The sequence below is a fragment of the Halichoerus grypus genome, chromosome 10 (assembly GCF_964656455.1).
Source record: "Halichoerus grypus chromosome 10, mHalGry1.hap1.1, whole genome shotgun sequence".
NCBI classification, from domain to species: Eukaryota; Metazoa; Chordata; class Mammalia; order Carnivora; family Phocidae; genus Halichoerus; species Halichoerus grypus.
The window spans coordinates 136695940-136712968 of NC_135721.1; the positions used below are offsets into that span (position 1 = coordinate 136695940).

General features: G+C 57.0%; 1 protein-coding gene across 1 annotated transcript in view; it reads left to right on the plus strand.

Annotated features, from left to right (window-relative positions):
* The first annotated feature begins 4891 nt into the window (after positions 1-4891).
* CDH4 (cadherin 4) overlaps positions 4892-17029 on the plus strand; it is a 530242-nt gene continuing 518104 nt past the window's right edge. The window contains exons 1-2 of the mRNA XM_036105351.2: positions 4892-5232; positions 7666-7777. Coding sequence (XP_035961244.1) covers positions 5176-5232; positions 7666-7777 — 169 coding nt within the window. The 5' untranslated portion in view covers positions 4892-5175. The remainder of the gene's footprint in view (positions 5233-7665; positions 7778-17029) is intronic.

Consider the following 17029-nt stretch of genomic DNA (forward strand, 5'->3'; position numbering starts at 1 on the left):
GCCGAGAAGCAGAGTGACAGGTGCGAAAGGTCCTGGCTGAGTGGGAGGTGCGTGAGCGGCCTTGCAGTGGGGCTGGCTGGGCCTCCCTCAGCAGGAGCCTGCATGCTGAGCCACAGTCAGCCATGCAGAGACCTGGGGATGGAATGTTCCGAACAGCAAGTGCAGAGACCCGGATGCAAGAAGCAGCTCTGAGGAGCGAGGCCCATGGGGGTGGGGACCAGATGGCATAGGTCCTTGTGGGCCATGGAGACATCATCGATGGTCCAGGAGGGTCCAACCTCAGGGCCTGAAGCAGGGGTGTGATGTGACATTCTCTGATTCACATTTCCAGTGGGCCTGGTTTGCAGGGAGAGCGGAGGGGAGGAGGTGGCTGTAGGGGTCCAGGTGAGAGATGATGGGCCTCAGTCCCCAGAGGGAGGGAAGTAGATGCATGTGCAATATGCTTTGGGAGAAGAGCCAACAGAAAAAGAAAAAACAAAGTAACGGATAAAAAAAATCCCTTCTCCGCCCCCATCCTGATGCTACGGGGATCCAGGGCACCCGAGGTACAGTTGGACACAGCTCCACCCCAGGTGAGGAGGTCCCAGGGAGCAGGGGTGCGGGGCAGTGCCATGCTCCTGGGGGCGCGCTAACAGGGTGCACTAGCACTCTCTCCCTGACATGACATTTTCTAGTCCGCCCGCATCAGCCGAGGTCAGCCTGACCTCCTTCCTCCTTCTGCCAGCTGCTTCTAAGAACCAGCCAACAACGAGTCGGACACCATGCAAGGTCGTGAGTGAGCACTCTGTTATTGGCGTCATTGGACATGTGTCCCTGCTCCCAACACCGGAGCTCCCCACTTTTTGTAAAGCAGACAGGAAACAAATGAGCAAAACAGCAACGCAGGACAAAACCCCTCTGGGATCCTGAGGTGGCCCTTCTCCTCCTTCTGTTGCCAGGATGCGTCTTCTTTCTCCAGCAGGTCCCGGGCCATGGGTAGTTGCTCTGCGGGACTGAGCTGTCCGATCCTTTTGAGCTGCATCTCCTGCTTTATAGAAGGTTCCGAAGTGCCCACAGCCCAGCCCCCCACCCCAGTCCCAGAGGAGCAGTGGCCCCTGAGAAAGGGAGGTGTGAGTGACAGAGAGGAGCCACCTCCCAGGCAAAGGGGGCAGGTGTCCTGGCAGAGGGCGGGCCGTGCGCACACACACAGGAGCTGGGAGAGAGGGATACCTTGCACCTGGTGGGGTCGGAGGTCAGGCTCCCCCGGGGCTGGGTGTGGGGGGGTGGCCTGCCCCCTGGGTCTCTGCACCAGAGCGTGGAGGTGGTCCCCTAGGTCCTCAGTCACGCTACCCTAGAGCACAGGCCACTCCGCATTGCCAGGCCCATCTTCTGTCCGAGGGAAGCACCATCTTCTTCGTATGTGAGGATGACTCGAGATAATGATTCGAAGACTTTTAAGGCAGGGCCTGGCACACAGTAAATATCAGTAAATGTTAAAAGGGAATAATGATATTGTTGAACACAAAAGCAGTCGTTCAGCGTCGTGGCTTAGCGTCCTCAGAACTGACGCCAGAGAAGGACTTGTGCCGGCCTGTCTGTCTCTCTCTCTCTCTCTCTCTCTCACTTTTTCCTTCAAGACTGTTCTCTGTTCCACGAGAGGAGGCTTTCTTGAGCTGGGTGTCAGGATGATTTCATTCACTTCTTGAGTATCTTCAAGTTGAGTGTCTTCAACTGCCCACAAAGATTCCGTTATATTCCAGGAACACACCTTTTACTAACATCTCCCTGCTTTCTTTACAAAACAGCTTTTATCTACCATTGAAGTGTCTAAACCATAATGATGAATGGGGAAAGCAAATTAACATCAGATGAAAAGGCAGGGAAATGTAGCCCCAATACAAGCTTTGATTTGCTTCTGGAGATGAGCCCCTTCCCAGGCTCACCTCCACACGTGGGAGAAGGAAGAGTCTACCACGCTCCGCAAACATCTGTGGACCAATTACAGTCAACAGTTTACAGGTGTCGAGAGGGAAGCATCACTCACATGCTACCCTCCCAAAAGAGTTTTCTTAATTTCTCTTAGAAACAAAAGCACACTTTTCTCTAGGGCTCTTTATCTAGCAGGTTGAGATCACAAATCCTCCTCCAGGTGGGAGGGAGCCCCCAGAGGCTGGGCAGAGCAGGGCTGGCTTGGGTCCTCCCTCAGGGCCCCTGCCTATGTCAGAGTTTGCCCAACTTCCTCATGCTGATTCCCAGGCTCTGCCCCCCAGAGGTCCAGACCCAGTAGATCCGAAGCAGGGCCCAGGAAGTAGCATTTTTATGAGGCCCCCCAGGAGCTGCTTATTACCTGTGGGATAAACCAATCGTTCTCCAAGGCTGGCATTTACCCAGGAGGTTGTTAAGAGGCCAGCTCATGGGCCCCATGCCCCGAAGCCCCATGTCAGCAGGCCTCAGGTGGAGCCCAGGAATCTGAATTTCTTGGGAGCCTCTCTAGGATTCTGAAGCAGACGATCTGAGGACAGAGGTAGACTGGAAGGCGAGTCCATTCACATGCAGATTCCTCTACTGTAGGTCTGGGGTGTGACCCAAGGTTCTGCATTTTAAACACACTCCCAAGGAGTGTTGACACTGCTGGTCTCCAGGTCCCACGTCAAGTGGCCTAGCTGCAGACCATCTTTTGCACTCCACGGCCATGCATTTTAGATCATATTTTTGCTTCCTCTCTAAATGCATCCTCACTGCTTCGTTCACAGCAAGCGTGATAAACCAATGCTCTCTACTGGACTTGCCTCAGTTACTGCAGTGCTTTGAAACCATATTCCTAAAAATGTGAGTTCCCATAAGACCTCAGACACTGTGTAAAAGGCTTCCTCCAGCAAATGAGTTTGGGAAGTGCTACCTGCCGGGGTCGCAGGGCCTGGGTGAGAGGCCGGCCCTGCAGGCTGAGCCCGGGGCTGCCATCTCCATAGGTCCCTTGGCCCCGCTGTGCGATGGGGATGCTAACTGAGCCCACTTATGGAGTGAGGACAACTCTGCGAGTTAATTTACCCAAAGCTCCTGCATCTCTGCCGGACTCAAGGCTGGATGTTCTCAGGATGCACAGACCCTGTTTGGAAGTCACAGTGCCCTTCCATAGGGTCAAGACTCAGCGGTCCAAGACAGGGAGACGTGTCATCTGGTGTTTGGGCCTCAGGACCCCCACCCAACGCCACCATTTTTGTTCAAGTTGCCGGCCTGTTTGCACTCCAGGAGGTTACGGAGCACGGTAGAGCATGTGCTGACTTCTGGAGAGCATGCCCCAGGACCAGTTCGCATTATGCTCTGGCCTTCTGAAGACAAAGGCAGGTCTTGGCAATGGACACTTCAGAACTGCCTGTGTGAGCTCTCTAGGAAGTGATGAAGTACACTGAGGAAGGGGGTGGGGGACAGCAGGGGTCTTTCAGCAGTGTGAGCTCACGGCTGAGGAATGCAATTCCCCCCAGCATGGATTTCGGGTGGACTTGTCCATGAAATCTCACTGTCTACGCAGGACCTCTGCACGTGTGAACATGATGAGGCCGGCACATTCGGCTGCGTAAAGCTATAACCTTCTCACTCCCTTACCAGGTCAGGAATGTTCCGAGACGCAGGGTGGGGTGTGGCAGGCTGGAAGAGATGTGCTGTACTGTTTACTAGCCCCACATGCTTGCTTACAGGATGAGAAATTGCACGAAACCTCATGGGTTTGCATGTAGATCTTACCCTGCTCCTCCTGGCTCATCTGATTACCTGAAGTCTAAAGCCCCAGGGGAGCTAACCAGCAGCCCACCCTGCCTAGGTGGGAGGGTCCTGGTGGAGAGGGAAAGGCCCTTTTGCAGCTCTTGGGCTCCTGCCCAAGTTAATACTGACCTTGGAGCTCAACACTTGCACTCAATCCTCTCCCCCCTCCTTTGCAGGGCATTTCTCAAACCAGAACTAATGTATTCTGGACACAGAGCTCCTCCAAACCAAGACAAAGAAATTTCAAATATTTGAGCAAACAAAATCACTTTTCTTAAATCTCCAAGCCAAAAGGAAACGTGCAAAAAACATTTACTCACTTTCCAAGCTGTACATATTTTTCAATTGATGATCCCTTAAAGAAGTGTCCCCCCAGTTCAGAAATCACCCAAGCAGAGCAAATGGCGCCGGCCTGGCCAGCCGGCACTGACATTCCTAACAGCTCTTCTGTCGGAAAATTTCTTCCTTTTCTTTCCCGGGGCCTCTAATTTCTTTCTTGGCTTCTCAGGTCTAACAGTGCGTTCTGATGCACAAACAGGAATTCGTCCCGTCCCCAGTCCTTAGGGGCACGAGGCAGCCGGGGCTCCGACTCGGAGCTCTGCACTGCGCTGGAGGGTCTGCAAAGCCTGCAGGCAGATCTACCGCTCGCTCCGCTCTGCGCTTCTCTGCTGGGCTGGTCTCTCAGGGCTGACTCCTGACAGCCCAACGTGGGCGCATGGCCTCCCAGGAGGTGGGCCAGGGCTGGGGGGAGTCAGTGCGAACACACCCCAAACGTAGAGAACACAAGGGGAGCGCCCTCCCACCGTGGGCCGGGCAGGAAGTTAGCCTAAGCAGAGCAGGGGCTCCCCATCCAGAGGGGGCGCCCAGGGTATGTGTGTGGGGGACCCCCAGCCTCCTTCAGTCCTCAGGTCCCCGCCTTCCCCTCCACCCCCCCAGTACAAGGAGGGTCGGGGCCCCTCGACCCACCCGGGCTCCGACGCCCGGCGGCGCGGGGCGGGGGCACAAGAAGGAGGCGCCGGGCGCAGCGCGCCGGGCGCTGGCGCGGGCGCGGCGCGGGGGGCGCGGCGCCTTTAAGGCCCGCGTCAGGCCGAGCGAGCGCAGGGGCCGGGCTCGGGGCGGGGCCTCGGCGGGGCGGCCGCGCGGCTTCACCTGCAGTTCGGAGCGCGCGGAACAGAGGCGCGGGCGGCTGCGAGGCCGGCGGACGCACCGGCCCGAGGGAGCGCGCCGCCGGCCGACTTGGCCTGGCTCCCGGAGCCGGGCAGCGATCGCGGCGGCGCGGCCGGGCTGGAGGCGCGGGGCCCGATCGAGCGGCGGCGGCAGCAGCGGCGGCGGCGGCCATCGGAGCTGCGCGATCCGGGCTGCGGCGGCGGCGGCGGCCGGGAGCGGGCTCCGGGCGCCGGGCTCCGGGCGGGTGCCGGGGCGCGGCGCGGCGGGAAGATGACCGCGGGCTCCGGCGTGCTCCTCGTGCTGCTCTCGCTCTCCGGCGCGCTCCGGGTAAGTTGCCGCCTGGCGTCCCGGCCGCTCGGAAGCCCCGGGCACCGCGGGGCCGCCCCCGGAGCCGGCGGGGCGCGCACTCGCCCGGAGGGGCTCTCCCGGGCGCCCCCGCCGCGAGCACCGCTGCATCCAGAGGCTCCCGCGCTCCGCGAAGCCGCCCGCGGTCGACAGGAACAGGGAGCCGCCGGGGCAGCGGCGAGCCGTGGTGCGGAGCGGGGTGGGATGTGGGTGGGCGGAGGGCCCAGAGAGCTGTGCCCGAAGCGGGACCCGCCAAGCATCCCTCGGCCGCCCCAGGTCCGCGGCCGCTGCTCGGAGCTCGGCTCTCCCGCGTCTGGGCAGGCTGCCCGCTGGCGGAGCCGGCGCGCCCTCCATCGCCCGGGAGCCGCGAGCCTCCGGAGTTGGCGAGGCCAGCCCGGGCCGGGACTGCGGGCGGGGAAGCTGGCGACAGCAGGCAGGGAACCAGGGGTACTAGGGACACCCGGGCTGGCCGCCCTGCCCGGGGCCGAGGGCTCGCGGCGCGGCGCCGCCTCCGCGCTCGTCTTCCGGGTGCTGACAGGGACCTTGGCTGAGGCTGGGCAGCGGATGTGGACCGCGGGGCACCCTCGCCGCCGAGTCCCCGAGGCGCGGCTGGAGCCGGTGTCCGGCGGGGCCCTCGCCGCTGGCAGCGGGGCCGGGGAGCCAGGCGCCAGGCGGGCGCGGGGTGAGGGTGCCCGGGAGCGCGGTCCGGGCGCCCGCCTCCTTCCCGCCGAGCCCGCGAGCCCGGCCCCCAGACCCGCTGTGCGCGGCGCGTGCAGGCCCCGGGGGCGGCGTGCGGGGCGGCGCCGGGTGGCGCCCCTGGGGAGGCGGCGGGGCCGCGGGAGTTGCAGGAACCCCCTCTCGTGGCCGATCGGCCTCGCTGCTCCTCAGGGCAGCGCAGTTGTAACCTCCGAGATAAACAAGTGCGGCGCCCCCAGGCCCGCTCCGAGGCTGCGGGGCGCTCCGGCTGCGCTCGCCGCACGCCCGGGCGGGGCGAAACTTTCCTGGGCGAGTTCGCCTCCGGGGCTCCGGTCCTCTGTGGAGCTCCGTTCCCGAGAAGTGGAGCTGCGGTTTGGAGCTCTCCCAAGGAATGAACCCGCGCCCCTCGCCCTCCCCATGGGGCTTTTGGGGGAGGGCGCCCGCGCCGGGGGCCGGCGTCGGAGTGTGGGAGCCAAGGCCGGCCGGGCGGCGGCCCCGCGAAGGCACGACTGCGCCCCGTGTGCGCCTCTGCCGCCGGTGTGCGCTGGCCGGGGAACGGGGCCGCCGAGCTCGGTCGTCCGGGCCCAGCGTCCCTGCTAGGCGCGCAGTCTCTTCGACGGTTCCCCACCCTGCGTGCGAGGCTGACCTGGCGCTGCCACTCCCCACAGCCTGGCCTGGGCCCCTTGCCCGCCCCCAGCCCCTTCCGCTGGGACAGGCGGACGCCCACCCTTTCAGGTCAGGGTTAGAGATGGGGGCTCCACGGGAGGACCAGTGTTCCTCCGAGTGGAGGTGGGAGGACTGGAGGGTGGAGCCCCGTCTTTGGGAAGCCTCCCTCCTTGCCCGGCGCTGAGCCTCTTCTGGGAGGACCTCCTTTCTTGCTCTGCCCCCTCCTCCCCCCCCGGTGACCCACGGAGAAGACCTAAGCCTGCAGGCCCTCTGCACCCAGAGCCCAGCTCCGGGGCCGCGAGGGTGCCATGGCCGTCAGGCTGCCGCTGGCTGCACCTCCCTCCTCTCCGTGGCTTGGGATACTCCTCAGATATTGCCCTCTGTGGGGCCGAGAGGCCGTCCCAGGCAGCAGCCCTGGCGTCCGCCGTCCCTCCTCCCCACCACGCACCCCTGACCTCAGGCCAATCCAGCAGGGCCCCTTGTGGGCGCCGGGCTTCCGCCTGCGCCGCGCAGAAAGCGGAGGAACCTCCCCCTGGCGCACGGTCAGAAGGTCAGGTGCACCCTCGCGCCGCGTCCCCCGCCCGCGTCGCTCACGTCACTTCATCCCATCCTCACCTGTCACGGGAGGGTGAGCACGGGACGAGAAGGTGTTTTCCGAGCCAGAGGCCACATTCACCCAACGTTTATCACCGACATCCTGATAGCTGTCCTGCATCCTCCGCGGTTACCCACACTCCCCGGCTGTGCCCAGGTCACCACTGACCCTGGACCGCGTGTGCGTGCGTGCGTGCGGAGGAGAGCACACGTGCGTGCGGACTGTGGCTCTGCCCTCGGCCTCGGGGTCCACGGAGTCTGGGGGGCTGCTGAGCCAGTTGAGTCCATGAGAGCACAGAAGCAGAAGAGCATTGGTTTTGGGTGGAGACCGAGGCATCTGCGTTCCTGTCCTAGCCGGAGGCAAGACCCAGCCTGCAGCAGCCCCTAGTAAACATGGGCTTTGGATTAAATTTCTGTCAACTTCACATTTGTTCCAACCTCTTTTCTTTCTGTTCTCAGGCCCATAATGGGAATCTTACAGCCAGGGAGACCTGCAAGGCTGGATTCTCTGAAGAAGACTATACGGCATTAATCTCGGAAAACATTCTGGAAGGAGAGAGGCTACTCAAAGGTAGGGGGCTTGCGGAGTGGGAAGAAATTGCACATCATGCTCTGGACGGGGGGGAGACATTTCCAGGAACAGGCAAGGCGGGGCTGTCTTTGAGGCAGGCTCTTTGCAAAATGATGGCTCTGAGGTCAGTAAGATGGGGAATGTGGGGACCTCGAAGGCATTTTGCATCACAGGTGAATGATTCAGAATGCCTGTCATTTTTGAGTGAGGTGAATCATTTCCTGGGCAACAAATTAGAATTCGGATGTAACGTCACCCAAATAATGTGCAGGGAGAGACTTTCTTGCTAAGTATTTTTATGTATGAAATTCTGGATTCTTAAATTATCCCTGCTTTGAAATGCATGATAAAGCAGACGATGTTGTTGGAGATGCGGTAAATAAGCCCACAGACGTTCTGTTCACAAATGTGGCATTCATTTTCATTACAGCCGCACTGACAACACGAAAACACACATGCAGGAGGGAGCTACCAATTAGCTTTATCCTAATTGTAGGGTTATATCCACATTTGTGATGGGAACGTCAGAAGCAGCTTCAGAAGTCAAGTGACAGTAGATCATTCTGCATGTTGATCTGTTTCCCTTTCGAGACAAACTAATTAAACTTTCCATTTGCATGGGAGAGGAAATAAATCAGTTCTTCCTTCTGAGGATTCCAGATCCTATCACGAACACCACGGCTGTGCGCCTTCCCAGAAGTAGCAGCTTTTAGCTGATTTCAGAGGGATGGAGGGAGCAAACTTTGGATAAAGCTTCAGCACTAAATTTTAGCACTCACGACTCAATAATCCTCATACTGCTGACTTTCTCCCCAGTTTTGTGTTTTAGGGAATCTGGGATTTTCCCTTAAGAGCTGATAGCAGCTTCTTTGGGTGGGGCGGGGGTGGGAGCACAGACATATTGGGAGGTGATTTTTCAGATCCTCTTCCTTGGAGACTGAGCTTGTTGACTTACCTTGTTTGTGCCTGGTTGTATGAACCGGGGATTTTGACTTGGTACTAAGTCCAACCCTTACTTGTTTGTCTGCATTGACTGCTAAGGGTATGATACAATTGAATCTTTCATTGATTACCAAAAAAATAAAAATGAAATTCCCAGCAGTTGACCAGAAGCAGAACGGGTGTGTTGCATGAGGAGGCATATACTGGTAAGGGTTTTCAGGAGATGCTCCGTGAATTGCACTGTGCATGTCATTTTAGAGTTCGAAAGGGTGGACCATCTTTCAGGATGTATTAGCCTACTGAGCATTCCTGTGTGTGCTCAGGGAAGGCCCAGAAGATTCTTCCACACTGGGTGTGTTGTGCCATTGCACATAGCAGGGGACACGCTGCGGTACCCCCGTTTGCTTCTCTGGAAGCTGGCATCCTGGGCCTCTCTGAGTATGGAGCTGCACTTGATAACATCTTGGAGTCTCAGTTTTACTCAGGAATGTAAGAAAAGTACCTCTATTTTAGTAAGGCCAAGTGCTACCTACTGTGGAAGAGAATGGCAGATTTTCATACCTTTTTTGATGAAATGTGGGATTTCTAACAGGCATCTGGTCTCCCTCCTGGCTGCTTTGTGGGTCCAGGCTGAACTGGCCTCTCTGCTTTTGGCCAGTGTTGTAGGGAAGTCTTGATCACTGGCTGGACGTTGGCCTGCCCCCTGAGCCCAGACGTGGTTCACCCAGTGTGGAATGGAGAAGGTGAACTTGGACCAGCCTATAGGCTTTGGGGATGCATGACCCATTTTCGGGGCACTTACTTATTCCTGAAATGAGGCTCAACCCAACCCAGGTTGAGGGGGAATTGCAGGTGTCTCACAGGCCTTGGGACCTGCTCCTCCCCTCCTGTGGGGCAGGCTAGAGCCCCATTGCTTCTCCTGCCCCTGTGTGCACCCCCCCACACACACTGTTCTCCGGGCCAAAGATGTTTTATATCTTAGAAATAATTTTACACATATGGAGGTAAAAGCTGATGCAGATACACACTCAAACCAGGGCAGATAAAAATTTCTCTTTTTATGTACGTACTCTGCAAACCACAAGACCACAGTGAAGGTGTGTGCATCCAAAATAAAATAAAGCTACAGTATTTCTGTTATTCTGGTAGGAATCAAGTTAAATAGATAATGACTACTTATAATTGAGTTACTCCAACAGAGAGAGCTTAACCTTAATTTGACAAGCAAAGCTTCACAGAGTCACCGTTTTATTATAAGTACCCCAAAAGCCATTAACGGCTGCTTGGTGGCTCCTTCTCTTTGACTGAGTCAGCTTACCAGCAGCCCCAAACATCCAGATTCCAGAAGGAGCGATTTGTTACACAGTAATTAACTTATTTATGATAAATGGATGGAAGAAATGTCGTGGCATTTTGTTTTATGTCTAAATGAAAAGCATTTGCATTCTAAAAATTTCATGCTAATTAGACTTAAAATAGTTTTCCCCAATAGGGTAGCAAATACTATGGTATTGTGAACCTTGCAAGCAGCAGAGTCTCTAAGTACAGCAACGCGGGGCGTCCGTTGGGCTGATTTGTAGCGTTCCCAGATGCCCTCCACATTGTGTTTACTCTGCGTGCTTTTTCTGGCCAGCTCGTGAACTTAGCCACGTTCTGTTAGCTGTAGTGTTGTTTTCAGGATCATTCACTTATGGCCATGATCACTGGTGCGTGGTAATATCGAACGTAGGATGGTTTAGCTGTTTTCCTTAGGCCAAGACGGAATGTTCTGTGAGCCATAGTTTAGTGTGGGGCAGTTACTGAGCTGGTGTCTTTTTCTCGGCTTTGTTAATAATTAACGGTCAGCCCGGCAGCTGATGCGGTGACCCGCATTGCTCTCTTGTGGCGGGCAGAGTTCTGGAAAACCCAGACCAGCTTCGCGGCAAAACCGCCCCCCTGGATGGGAGAGTGATAGGCCGTATAGTGGGCACCCGGGACACGTGGGTCCTGTCTCCCCTGGGTCCTGGACAGGAGGCGGCGTGTGAGTAGAAATGTCTGCTGGGAACAGGAGGGAGTCGGGTCTGGACGTTACCTGGGGAGGGTGGACTCAAATAATACAGAGAAGAGAGGAGCACTGTTTCTGATGACTTCCTCAGAAAAGCCTTTGTGCTCCCATCGTGCGTTAGCTTAGGGCCGTCGTGTGCACCCCCAACCACACTCTGCTTTCTCCTCGGAGAACTTCTGTTCTCTGGGCAAGCATCTCTCTCGATTAAATGGTAAGGTTCATGAGGGCAGTGCCTCTGGCACTCTGCTGTACTATTTTAGATCATTTCAGGATGTGTTCAGCCAATAGGATAAAACCCCATTACCAGAATCTTAAATGAAGGGGGGTTAATTTTTCTCATGTCACAGTGAAGAGAGAGATGGTCGGGGGCTGGGACAGCTTGTGAGCGCCATTATCACTCACCTGATCTTTATTCTACCATCTTTAGTTTGTCAGCTCAGTTTATTGCCTCATCATTGTAAACTGGCTGCTGTGGCTCCGGCCATTGCATTTGAGTTTGGAGCAGGATAAAGGAGGGAGTAGTGGCACCATTTGCATCCCTTCCCTGTATCAGGAAAGCAAACACTTTCTCAACATGCTTGCAGTTCTCCTTGGCTAGAACTAGGTCACATGCCGCTCCCAGCAGAAAGGGGCGGGGAGGCTGGGAAGCAGAGAATTGCGTTGTCGTATTTGGGTTAGAGCTATTATGATCCACCACCTGGTAGATCCATCTCCTTGGAGCAAGTAAGATTCTGTTTTAGGAAGGAAGGAGGGAGGAATGGATACGGAGGAGACAAGCATGGGTGTCTGCCCTTTAAGGCTTCTGCTTCTAGCATCCTCCCTGAATGCGTGGTGGAATGAATGATTCATTTGCATACCAAGGCGCAGAGAGGGAGGGATGGTGGAAGAGAGTCCACATGCAGGTGTTTGGAGTCAGCATATAAGAACTGGCCACACATAATCGGCAGGGCCGGAAGTACCGTTATCTTGGCAAGTATACTGAAAATAGCCTCTTTGCCCCCCAGAGTTTGGCTTGACCCACCCCTCCGTAGACAGGTCACTCTTGCCAGGGCAGAGGCATCACCAGATGCAGGGCAAGAGGCTAAGCCAGTCCTGCTGCCGATCATGCCTGACCCGTGGTGTGGTTGCTGTCAGTGACAGTCTCCAATGAAGTCATGAATGAGCCCGAGAACGTGGCCGCTGCGGTGCCCTGGGCCCCCTCGGTTCCCTCGCGGGGAGCGGGGCGCTAGCGACAAACCAACCTCGTGTGCTTTGAAGCAGGCTGCCTGTCCCGGGTCCATTCTCACCCTCTTCCTCACTGACACCTCTTCTGTACTGACCCGTTTGGCATACGCTGAGTCCTGTTGAAGATGCTCACACGTCGGGTAGACTCTCTTAGGCCGAGGTGGCAATACGGCCCCGTTCTGGTTAGTAGGATCTAATTAGGTTATTCTGTTAGACGAGGCTTCTGGGAAAGGTGTTTGTTTGTTTGTTTGTTTCTCCTTTCTTTCCTCCTGGTAGAGAGAAACCTATTCAGCCAGTCATGCCTTCTGCCTTTCGCCCTTCCCTCTTCCTCCTTCCTGGAAGACAGATGTGATGTCTGAGGCAGAGCAGCAATCTTGTGACTGTGAGGATGGTGCAGCGGGAACTGTATCCTAGGTGGCAGGCTTGAACCACATCCAGATAACCTCCGGGCTCATTGTCCCCCTAAGAGGTGAGAAAAGCAAGGCTAAAGTACCACAGTTGAGTTTTTGTTTTGTGGCGCAGTGCAATCCCAGATTAGGGAAGCAAGCAAGTATCTGCCCTTCTCTCTGGAAGCTTGGAACACATTTCATCCTCTGGCTTGAACCCAGGTTTGGGGCAGCCCTTCTACCCATCCTTTTTTCCTTGGGCCTTAGCCTTACTCTTGCTTTAGCGTCCTCTGCTTCTCGTGGACTAGAATCCACGTGCAGTGCCCCGGATCGCAGAGAGCGCACTGTGGGCACTCGGTAAGTATTTGCTGAGCAGATGAAATGAACAGTCAACCACGTTAGCGTCTGGGCCAGGATGTGGGTGAATCACGAAATGTATGAAGCCAGGCGGCCTGTCTGCCCCACCCAGTGGGGAATGTGCGGTGTCCGCTGGATCTCTTAGCCGTCCTTCTCCAGGAAGCCAGGGAGCAGGCGCTGGGCCTTGGACCGCAGTGTTGACGAGCTCCGGGGAGCCTCAGCTGCACGGGAGGTGGAGGTGAGGGGCGGCTGGGCAGCACTGCGTGCTGACCGGTGCACTGCCCTAGCCTCACACCAGCACGTTCCTGGCTCTGGAAGCCGGGGGAGTGCTCCTTTTGGAGCATTGAGACCTCCACGGCCTCTCTTGGCAGCCGCCTCAGGGGTCCCCAGAAGGAGGCTCCAGAGCCCACCGTGGAGACCTCGCTGGAGACGGCCATGCCCCTCTGGCTGTCTTTGGGGCCAGCCTTGCCTTTTCAGCGTCGCTTTGGGTTCTCAGCAGCCTTTCCCCCACTAATTTTGCCTGGTGGCAGAGGTAGGAGGTTGAGAAAGGGAAGTTTACATCCACAGACAGTGGCTTCCGTCAGAGGCAGGGTCAGCCTGGGAAGGCACAGCTGCCGCTGTTGTCCCCGAGCCAGAGTTCAGGCACAGAGAGGGTCCCGGTGGCCAGAAGGAGGCAAACCACCGCGGTCTTACACTCAGCTACGTGGCCCATGTGGCCGCAGTGGCCGGGGTGCACTGGGTCCCTAAGGCAGTGCATCAGGAGCCCCACCCCCACATCTTCCAACTTCTGCCCTGTGTGCGCATAATCACCTGTCACCAGCTAAAAATCCTCACTGCAGAAAGCTCACACACCAGTTAGACGTGAGGATGACAGACACATCGATGCCCTGGCTTGAAGATGAAGACTTGGGCATTTCGGAACCATGTATTTTAATGGCGTCTCAAGATGTGGGAATGCGAGGCCTTGTGTGATTGTCCCATAGGATCACTGGGTTCTGGCCACACCGCGTGCCAGCCTTCTGCAGACACCGCCTGTGTGAGCCTCTCGAAAGCTTTGCCGATGAGGTAAAACTGGTCCTGATTTATGGGTCAGAGGCCGATTGATCGGTTCAGGGAAGTTGAGAGATTGGCCAGAGTGCGTGGATTTGCTCCACTTCCCCTGTTTGTCCAGACCCGTGCTTGGAGCTCATTTATATCCCCCACGTACTGTGATCAAAGATGGTTTCTGAGCACTGAGATCACATGCACACAGCTACCCCAGATGTTCAGGGCACCGTCATAAAATTAGCAATTATCAAGCATTCAGACGTGCTAATTGTTTCTTGTCTTGGACGTTTGCACCACACAGAGGCCCAGTGTGTCAAGAGGTGCTCGATAGCCATCAGTGATGCATGAGGGCCGATCTGAAATGGGTCCAAACTCCATGGACACCTTAGGTTTGCAGAACCTGCCCTAGGATCGCAAGAGCCAGGATTCTGTGATGCCAACAGGAGTTTTCCAATTCTGGGCATGAAGCACACGGTCCGGAGAGCGTGTTCTCTCAGCTCTCAGGCTCGGCCAGCGCTGGGGGATGCCAAGAGAGTCCCTGGTGAGGAGGCCTGCGGTCTGGAAGCCCAGACATGGATGATCCGAGCACCAGGGACAGGAAGGAGGCCTCTGATCCTGGACCACAAGGGGATCCAGCGACTCTGCCTAAAGGAGGCTCCTGGCACCCTCTCACGGTGGGACGTGCGTGAGCGATGTGCGTGCCCTCCATGTGCCCTGGGTCTGGGGGCCTGGGTGTCTCCAGGGCCCCCCATGATAGGTTTCCAGGCCTGCCCCCTCGCCCACTGCCCCACTTCCTCCCTCCCTCCCTCCTTGCATCTTTGAAGCATACTTAAGTAGATGCCAGACCTAATCACAAACTGAGAATAAAGGAACGAGCAAGCATTCGTCTTTCCAAAGAATGTGCTGATTATTCTGACTTTTTGAAGGAGCAAGTCTGACTTCGAGTGAATTCCACCATGAAAAAATCCTGTGTGTGAGTTCCTGTGCATCGAGGGTGGTGGAGTTCCCCCGGCGTGTTCTTGTGAATCCTCATGGCACGGGCTCCTTGCTTCTAGTCCTCAGGGGGGGCTGTGACATGTTGCAGGCTGGTCTGGTAAAATCCTTTGCTTTTGTCAGCAGGCTCAGAATTTGGGTGACTTTTTGCCCGGGCTCTCGGCTGCCCTCTCCTGGTGTTTCAGGCTGGCTCCCTGACTCCCATCCTTCAACAAAAGAGAACAAAACAAAGCAAACCTACTTAATTATCTTTGGCCAGTGTGTTCTTTCTTCCAAAGCTCATTTCCCTTCCTGACCTCCATCAGGGCAAGCTGGTGTGTGTCGAGGACGTCCCTGGCACTAATACACCCGCTCTCTCCATGCCTTCGAGACGCCTGTGGGCTCGGGGCGTTTGCAGGTCCTGCCCCAGCCCCGCTGGGTCGTGCAGAGCTCTCCGTGACTGGGCAAACCTCACCCACCTTTCCAAGGAGGAGTTTGCTTGGGTCACGGATTGTGTTAGTTTCATAGGGTACTCCAGCGGTCCGTGTAGTTAGTGGCTTGAAAGACACAAATTTAGCTTCTTGCTGCTCTGGATACCAGAAAGCCAGCATGGGCCAGTCCTCCAGGCTGCTGTCAAGGCGTGGGCAGGGCTGCTTCCTCCCAGAGGCCCCAGGGCAGAGTCCGTGGCCTTGCCTGCTCTGTTTCTCGGGGTGCCACGCTTTCCTTGGCTCGCGGCCCACACTCCGTTCCCACAGTCCCACCAGTATTTCTGCCGGTGCCCCCCCCCCCGCCCGCCCCATGCTCTCATCACCACCTCTGACCCAGGGGCCTCCCTCTTCCACTTACAAGGACTCTTGGAATGGCACGGGGCCCACCGTGATAACCCAGCCTTCCTTAGTCTCCGGGTCCTTGCCTTGGTCACCCTGCAGAGCCCTGTGTGCAGGGCAGGTGACACTCGCAGCCATCCCTGGGGCCTCCCTTGAGCCTCTGTTTCTGGCCCCCACGCGCTGAGGTCCTGCTGTGGCTTGCGCACCTCGCTGTGTTCTTCATTCAGTTGCTGGGGGTCCTCAGCAGTTCACATGGACACCCCCTTCACTGTGGGGGAAACGGGGGTCCAGAGCGATGGAGGAAGCCGGGGCGAGTTAGGAAATGCCAGTGCTTGGACGCCCCGTGCCGCTCATCCCATCCCGCCTCATTCCCAGAGCCCCCATCCCGCCTCATTCCCAGAGCCCCCACCCCCCGTGTCCTGTGTCTGTAGTGGGGACCCAGATCGGCAGCTTCTTCGTGGCTCCTGAGATGCAATTCACCACCCGAGAGCCTGCCGGGGAACGGAAGCTGTAGAGCCCACAGCAGCTTGCGATCTGGCTGCTTCGAACATGGCCTTGTTTGGCTTCGCTGTTTTCTTGCTGACAGTGCGTGGGGATTTAGGAAGGATTAAGGTAAGCCTTCAGCGACAGATAAATATCCCTCATCTATGGGAGGCTGGTCCTCGTGGAGGACGGGAGCTTCCCTGCCGAGGCCAGAGGCACCAGGAGAAGCCACAGGTGCGGAGGGAGGCCTTCGTGGCCTGGCATGGGTGCATTTTCCATTTGGAATCCAGTTTCATTACGTTCCAGCCCCCAGGTGGGGGATGCAGACCCATGTCTGCCCAGAAAGGATCTTTCTCTCTCTGTCTTTGAACAGGATGGAGGAGGGCGGCTCACCTCTGGGTCTTCCCTCAGCACTGTGCTCCTGTGTTTGTCCACCTGACTTGGAAAAATGTTGGATTTTTGTCTTGCATTGGTTTTGCTGCCAAATGTAAGTTTGAACACTGTTGACATTGATCTGCCTGGGAAGCTGAGGGGGAGCCGTCGGTGTTCGTGTTTGCTAAGCATGTGGTTCCAGGCTTCTGCTGCCTGCAAGGCTGAGGGAGAAGTGGGGAGTCACGGGCGGGCATTCTTGGGACAGGGGCCCGGCTGGGCTGTCCTCCTTTTTGTGGACCTCAGTTTCCTTATCTGAAGAGCAGAGGCACATCCAAGCGGGATGGAGGAGCTGCCTGCCTGGGGGACACTTGTGGTCCCCTCCCAGGCCTACCGTAGTGGCTCAGATGGTGGGCCCCCAAAGATTCATCTACCTGGAACCTGTGACTGGAACTTTGTTGGGAGGAAGGGTCTGGCAGGCATAACTAAGTAAGGCTATTGAGATGAGATTATCCTGGATGATCCAGGTGGGTGCTAAATCCAAGGACAGGTGTCCTCATAAGAGACAGAAGAGCAGAGACATGGGAGAAGCCGTGGGAAG